This window comes from Neophocaena asiaeorientalis, unplaced genomic scaffold (assembly GCF_003031525.2).
Source record: "Neophocaena asiaeorientalis asiaeorientalis breed wild unplaced genomic scaffold, Neophocaena_asiaeorientalis_V1.1 scaffold5, whole genome shotgun sequence".
NCBI classification, from domain to species: Eukaryota; Metazoa; Chordata; class Mammalia; order Artiodactyla; family Phocoenidae; genus Neophocaena; species Neophocaena asiaeorientalis.
The window spans coordinates 5,855,431-5,863,070 of NW_020174698.1; the positions used below are offsets into that span (position 1 = coordinate 5,855,431).

The following is a 7,640-nucleotide window of genomic DNA, read 5'->3' on the forward strand; positions in this document are numbered from 1 at the left end:
CTCCACGGCATGTGGGATCTTCCCGGACTGGGGCACGAACCCATGTCCCCTGCATCGGCAGGCGGACTCCCAACCACTGCGCCACCAGGGAAGCCCCTAAAAATGATTCTTTACTTACAGCTCTCATTTATTTCAGTGCCCTGTGGGGGAATGATGGTAATTTTAGGATTAAAACCAAAACATTTTTTCTTAAGCTGAGTTTTAGAAGTTTCCTTGGAAGTGGATATTCCAGAATAGTTTGAAATGTTTCTGGTTTCAGAAATTTTATTCACTTTTCTTTAACTTCCCGTTTATATTGAAGTAATGGAATCTTTTTTAAAAATTGCAGCAGGGACTTCCCTGGTGGTCCAGTGGTTAAGACTCCGTGCTCCCAATGCAGGGGGCCCGGGTTCTGTCCCTGGTCAGGGAACTAGATCCCGCATGCCGCAACTAAGACCTGGCACAGCCAAATAAATAAATAAATATTTTTTAAAAATGCAGCAACTTTGCTTCCTATGTTATACTTTCAAAAATCACTGGTATTTAATATTTCAGATTTTCGTACTAAGATAGTTTTTATCGTGTAACCCATATGTGCCTGTGTACTAATCTCAGCTTACAAACGTTATATAAAGGTAGAAAAATGAAAAACTTTTTAAAAGTTAATTTTTGGAAGTCTCTTGAACTGTAATTTTTACACACACACACCTGCTCGCCAGGATAAAAAACTAATAAGGTAAGCTTTCTTATGTAAGAGTCGCTAGCTGTTTCATTTCCATCTCCTCTGAGATTATCTGGACAATACAGACACATGCTTAAATTGCAAATAAAAGTTTCAGTTTAGGAGCAAGAGAGCATTTACTGATTTTGAGAGTGACTAAGTGTTTGAATGGGAACAAGGAACATTTAGAGTCCACGAGTACCTTGATATCTTAGCCCTATTTAAACTGGGTATCAGCGATTGGAATTCTTAGCTCTGGTAAGAGTAGGTCTATAGAGTGATTTGTATATATTTTTAAAAGATTATTTACCTGGCCAAGGAAAAGTGCATTCTGTATATATACTTTTGGAAAATTACAGGGTGTTAGCTAAAGACTCTGTTTTTGATTCCGGTGGTTCCTGTGTCCTTGACGTTTTCTGCTAGGCCAGTTTTGTCATCAGATGTGAAGTTGGGTAGATATTTAAGCAAGTGCATGATATCCATGTGAACTAGGAATAATGGAGATTTTTTTCCAAGATTGGATAAATGACAGGCCTTTTTTCCCCCCTTTTACTGATTATTGCTGAATAAGGATTTACTGATACTAATTAAGTTTTGATTGAATTAGCTTCAGCTAGTAAATAATAAATAGCAGCTCTAGCAGTGAGCTGCTTAGAGCATGAAACGTGACAGGTTGCCGTGACAGGTTGCCGTGCGTAGGATAACTTGCTAGGCCTCACTGCAGGAGGGCCTTTGAACAGTGCGCATAACTGGGGTTTTGTGACCCAGCGCCCTCTTTTTTTTTTTTTTTTTTTTTAAACATATATTCCTGTCTTACCCCTAGGTTCTTCATGACATTTTTTTCCCTTAAATTCCCAGCGCCCTCTTTGTACATACATTCCTCCTTGCAGTGATTCGTTTGGGGATGATAATCCTTTGGTGATTGCAACTTTATAGCATCGGTAAAGTGCTTTGGTTTTCTTTTTAGAGGGACCTTGAACAGTCTCCCTGCGTGTTTGGGGAAGAATGAAATAGTAGTCTAGTGAGCTAACTAAAAGCCTGAGACCAGCCTGTAGCTTTGCAGCCTAAATATTACGACTGAAATCTTCACTATGACTTGAGTGAACATGTAGAAGGTGGGATAGGCGTTTGAGGAGGGCAAGAACACAGTTCAGAATTATGTCTGAAGAATGATCTGTCCTGTCGTAGGAAGGAGACGGACTTGGGAAACTCAGGAGGCTGTTGCGGCTTTTGTTTGAAGTTTTCGGGCCGTAGCCATAGGCTTTAAAACAGAAGAAGGGATCAGTGTGAAAAGTAGATATACTAATATGAGGAGGAGCAAGAAGATTTTAGTAATAGGTGGAATCTTTATGTTTAGGTCTTAACAGTGCTGTAAAATGTGGAGAACTAGTGATATTCTTGATTAGACCTAGAGAATTTGAGGATAACGTGGAATCGTAGTTTAAAATTTAGTTTGCTAAAATAAAGCAGTGATGCTCATGTTGTTCTAGGGGTCAAGGAAACACATAATTCTCCTTGGAAAGAGAACTACTGCAGTGCTTAAAAATACTCAGACTGTAGTGATAGTGAGATGAGTTTCATTCTTAGAAAATTCTGGAGCATTCGTCATGTGGCAAGTACTTTGCTAATAATTGTGGGCTTATGATGATGATAAACAGAATCCCTGCCCTGCCTGACAGGAGATTTGGGTGGTAATACAGGTGTAACTGGGGGATGGCTGATGCCATGTTCTGGGACATGCTCTCTGATGCAACAGCAAGAGCCCTGGACCACAGGCAGCGTGCCCCTTTGAACATGGTGGAGGTAGAGGCAAAAGGAGGGCGGAGCCATGACAACCCCGCCAGGCAAAAGCATCCACAGGAAGAAGCCACCAGCTAATAGGAATGGCGGTCTCTTCAAGAATGAGGGAGGGTGCTGCCATTTTCTTTGGAGGAGTCAGTGGTAACCTTAGCAAGTGGTTCAATTCACGACTAGAAATTAGGTTTTCAAATGTTAACAAAAGGAGTTGATGGGGGACCCCCCAACCCTCGTAAAATATAAGTAACATGGTTTTGCACGTTATTTAATAAAAGCCAGAATCTTTTATAACTGTGTAATAATCCACTTGGAACACTGAATGATTGTTATTATAACTAATAATAACATTATTATGATTATGGCCACTAGTTATCGATTGCCAGGTACCATGCAATGTCTTTTATTTATGTTATCTAATTTTTTATCCTCATCTTTAAAGGGAAATAGAGTTCTTCCCATTTTACAGGTGGGAAGTTAGACTTAGGCAAGTAAATTAGCTTACTCAAGGTCACATGGTCAGCTCTGCCAGGCTCTGAAGCCCATGATTTTTCTACTGTAAACTGAATTAGCTGCCTCTTTAGATGGGATAAATGGGCAAGTAAGGGCTTCCAAGTAGAGACTGACTTAGGATTGTTGTTAAAGGGTCTCAGGAAAAGAAATTAGTATGAAAAGCATAGAGAGGATAAAGGGTGGGTGACCTTAGCTTTTCATGTAAATCCTGAATGAAGAACTGTAGCTATTTCTTAAATTTTATTAGTCTTTATAACTTTTGAAGAGCGTGCTAATCTTGATTACAGTTTTAAAGCCAAGGAGACTAAGTGATTAGAATTTCACCTGCAGTCACAAAACTCTTTTTTTGTAATAGTAAAAAATACACTGTTGCCTGAATAGCAATTCAGAATTTCCACTCTATTACTTTGCCCTCTAGATGCATTTTTTGTAAATAAGTCACAAGTTTAGGAGTCCATGGAGGAAGGTGGGCTTCTTATTACAAAACACTTCTTTTGTTCTGCATTTGAAGAGTGCCTATATTATATATTTTATATTTGTTTCAGAGAAACATCAGAATCATATTTATGAGCGCTACAATCTTAACTAACTGTTCTCCCACCCTTTTGTCCCCTGTTCCTCACAGATACTTCTTGTGCCTTCAGCTCCGGGAGGACATTGCCTCAGGCCGCCTGCCCTGCTCTTTTGTGACACATGCCCTCCTGGGATCGTACACACTGCAGGCTGAACTGGGGGACTATGACCCAGAAGAGCATGGCAGTCATGACCTCAGTGACTTCCAGTTTGCCCCTACACAGACGAAGGAACTGGAAGAGAAAGTGGCAGAGCTGCATAAGACCCACAGGTCTGTAGACTTGCTTACTGGAGAGAGTGACCGTGGTGGGTTTAAATGGCTTCCCTTATAGCATTTGCTGGACATTTGAGCATAGTTGATGGGATTATTCAGTTTGCCCTTGTGGAGCTTCACCTAGTGCTAGTCAGGATAACTTGGAGTCATTGAGACAGCCTTCCATTGTCTTTTTGACTGTAATATGAGGAACTGTGCTCATGAGACTAAATGTTTTCATTTATTAAAAAAATTTACTGGGCTTCCCTGGTGGCGCAGTGGTTGAGAGTCCGCCTGCCGATGCAGGGGACACAGGTTCGTGTCCCGGTCCGGGAAGATCCCACACGCGGCGGAGCGGCTGGGCCCGTGAGCCATGGCCACTGAGCCTGCGCGTCCGGAGCCTGTGCTCCGCAACGGGAGAGGCCGCAACAGTGAGAGGCCCGCGTACCACAAAAAAAAAAATAAAAAAATTTACTTTTCCCTATGATATCTCCTGTGCCCTACTTCCAGTCCTCTCCCTTCATACACACACGTGCACACACATACACATACACACACCTGAAACAAACATACCCACATACTTGTTTGGCATTGATTATACATTTCTTCTGCCTTTTCATTATTTTTATTACCATATTTGATAAGAAAGCCAGGGAGATAATGAGGCATCAGGATTTGAGTCAGAAATGTGAGTGGTAATGGGCGTTAAGGGTAGTAAATCTACAGGTGGTTTCTGTATCCACAGAAGATGACTTTTGGTTTAACTGAGGGTTATTAATTACTTAAATACCATGTTACACTTTGAGAACTTTTATATCTGTGAAAACAAATGGTTGTCTTAAGCATGAGTTTTTAAAACTCCCAGCTACGAAATTCTAACTTGTCCCATATGGCAGAATTGAAGTTTTCAAAAATTTTTACTATGATTTGAAAGGAACTTTCAGAGATTAGAGGTTTTTAAACAGACTGCCTTCACTGACTTTTCTTTAAAAAAAATGCAGTATTTGACTTTAAATATTTTCTTATTAACTTCATGCCAAGGCTGTTCAGTAGATGCCATGGGGAATGCCATGGGGAATATGAAAATTAATGGGGCCCTGCTTTCTTGGAGCTTAAATTTGTGTAGTTGGGACATGTCAGGTGTAACATCAAGCACAAGTACTTCTCATCTTTAGTATCGTCAGTCGTAATGAAATAAAATTAAGGAGAGAATTTATCTATTTCAGAAAGATGAAATGACTTTCTATTTTTTTAATTCTTTTATTTTTAAAATGAATTTATGTTGTACCCACTATTGCTGGGGCTTTTTCCGTAGTGGAAAAAAGTGAAAGCAACTTTCTAAGATAAAAAGGGTAAGTGTGGAGGGACACATCCTTGCAGTGAGTAGGTTCATATCGGAGGATCTTAAGAGAAAAATGCTGGAGGTTGAGAGTTGAGCCTTCTTCCCTGATTCCTCCTTGTCTGCACATTTAGCTGGGCTACTCCCTCCACCCCAAACTCTCCAAGCTCATGCACCCCTTTCTCTAGTTTGGTTACATTTGCTTTGCATCCCACCAGTAAGATAATATTGTTTCTTTTGATTCTTAGGGGTTTATCTCCAGCACAAGCTGATTCTCAGTTCTTAGAAAATGCCAAGAGGCTTTCCATGTATGGAGTCGACCTGCATCATGCCAAGGTACCGTGCGTGGAATGGAGAGGGGGCCTCTTTCCAGTCTTTTGACTGAAGTTTTGAGACGGCTCCAGTTGTAGACTAGCCTAGTTCACTTTCAGAAAAGGATCCTCACCCTCACCCAAGGGACTCTATTTCTTTGGGGTTTCTAATTGGGGAGTTTATGGTTGTGGGGAGGGATCATTGATTCTCCCTCTTATTCTTTCTTCTTTTCCCAGTCTTTTAAGTTGATACCCTTTCATATATACTTATGGTAAGACTCACCTTATCAGCCTTCTTTACCCCTCGTCCTACCTTTATCCTGTCCCAGCTTTTGCTCTTGCAAGTGCTGCCTCTGTCCCAGCCCCGTCTCCCACCTGTGTCCTGGGAGAGGAGAGCAGCTCTTAGCCACCATGAAAGGGCAAGGCAGCATGGATATGACCACTTTTCGAAAAACTGCCGGTGAAGGAGCCCTAGAGTTGGGCTTTTCCCTACAGGTCTGTTGTACTTCTTGTAAGATAAACTATGCTGGCCCAGGCTCCAGGCAATTAGACCTTCTGTCCCATGTGAGCAGTGGGAAAAGAATGGAATCATGGAGGTAGCTGATAGGAGAGGCAGGGTTTGGTGAGGAAGATGCCGGGTAACAAACATCACCTACTTCATGATCCTAGTTTGGATGATCAGGTAGTAGGGAGAGTCGGGGCGGGAGCAGTAGGTTGGGAGTACAAGAGACAAGATGAAAGATGCACTTGGTTTTGAAAAATATGTCCAGAGTCGGCTCAACATGCAGAGGGAACCTATTGTTGCCTGCTTTTAAAGGACCCGTCAGTCCCTTGGTGAGAAATCCCTAGGAAGGCCTATCACCCAAAGGTATCTTCCTTCCCTTGGCCTCAGATTACTAATTCTTGCTTTTGTGTTAATAGTACTTCATATTTGCAAAGCACCCCTTTTGCCTCTGTGCCTTCCTTTATTCTTTAAATATTTTTCCTTATTACAAAAGTAATACATCTTCATCCTAGAAAATAGAGGTGAACAGAAAAATATAAAAAGACTGAAATGTCTTTATGCAGAAACAAGCACTGTTAGTATTTTCTTGTTTTATTTAAAAAAAAAATCTCTGAGCAGTTGAACTCACATTTTAAAAATGAGATTATACCATGAGTATTATTTCATAAATTTTTTTTTTTTAACTTGCTCTTATAAACACTTCTCCATGTTAGTAAATAGTCTTTGGCAGCAACATTTTTAACTGCTACGTGCTGTATACCCTTAATTTTTAAAAGTACTTTCACTTACACTATCTCATTTAAGGGTCGGATGTTTTTGTTTTTACAAAAACTACATAAAACAATGCATATGGCTTGTTACACTATCTGGCTTGTTGCCTCAAGCCACATAGTGTAAAGTAGTCCCATCTCTGTGATGTCTGCTGATAAATCCTACTAGGAGGTAAAACAGATCTCCACACTTGAGTGTCTTGTAGCTCATTTCTCTGTATGATGGGGACAGGCTGGGTCAGCAGGCAAACAGAAATAAGGGAGGGAGGACAGAGCAGATTTGGTATCAGAAAGACGCCCAGAGCCCACCTCTCCTCTAAACCCTGTTATTCTTGCCACACGTGAATCTTACATCTGCTGCTTTCGTTGATCATTAGTGAGAAAGCAGTCCTTAGATGACAGTCCTGGAAGGTTTCGGGATTCTTGTTTTTGAAGTTGTATGTTAGAAAAGTAAAAAAGTTGCTGGTTTTGTTATAAGTGTAATTTCAGTTCTTGCTGTGTGGTTAGGAGTAGATCACTTAAAAAAATCAGAATAACACACATTCATTCAACTTATCATCTGGTGGACTTAGATAATATCTGATGCACAAGATATTTGCAGCTCATGGGAAAAAAATCTGTAGCAATGTAAGAGAACTTTTCATGTATTTAAAAGTTTTGTGCCTGTATACATTTTTCATTACCTTGAGATCATATTTAAAAATTATTTTTTAATTAATATTTTATCGTCAGAAGAGTCCTTAATGGCACACTTATGTTAGGACAAGGTGAGGGTGTTGAATAAAAGGGCTCTTGACAAAGATAGAAGGAAACCACAAGAGTAGAATGATGCCCATGAGCTGGTGACAGCAGCTCTCCTAACCCCTCTGGGGGGGGGGGCGG

The 7,640-nt window shown here is 40.6% G+C and overlaps 1 protein-coding gene across 3 annotated transcripts in view; it reads left to right on the top strand.

Annotated features, from left to right (window-relative positions):
- EPB41L2 (erythrocyte membrane protein band 4.1 like 2) overlaps positions 1-7,640 on the top strand; it is a 214,133-nt gene that overhangs the window by 151,779 nt on the left and 54,714 nt on the right. For all 3 annotated transcript variants that reach the window (XM_024759070.1, XM_024759072.1, XM_024759071.1), the window contains 2 exons: positions 3,633-3,851; positions 5,421-5,508. In XM_024759070.1, the coding sequence (XP_024614838.1) occupies positions 3,633-3,851; positions 5,421-5,508 (307 nt within the window). The remainder of the gene's footprint in view (positions 1-3,632; positions 3,852-5,420; positions 5,509-7,640) is intronic.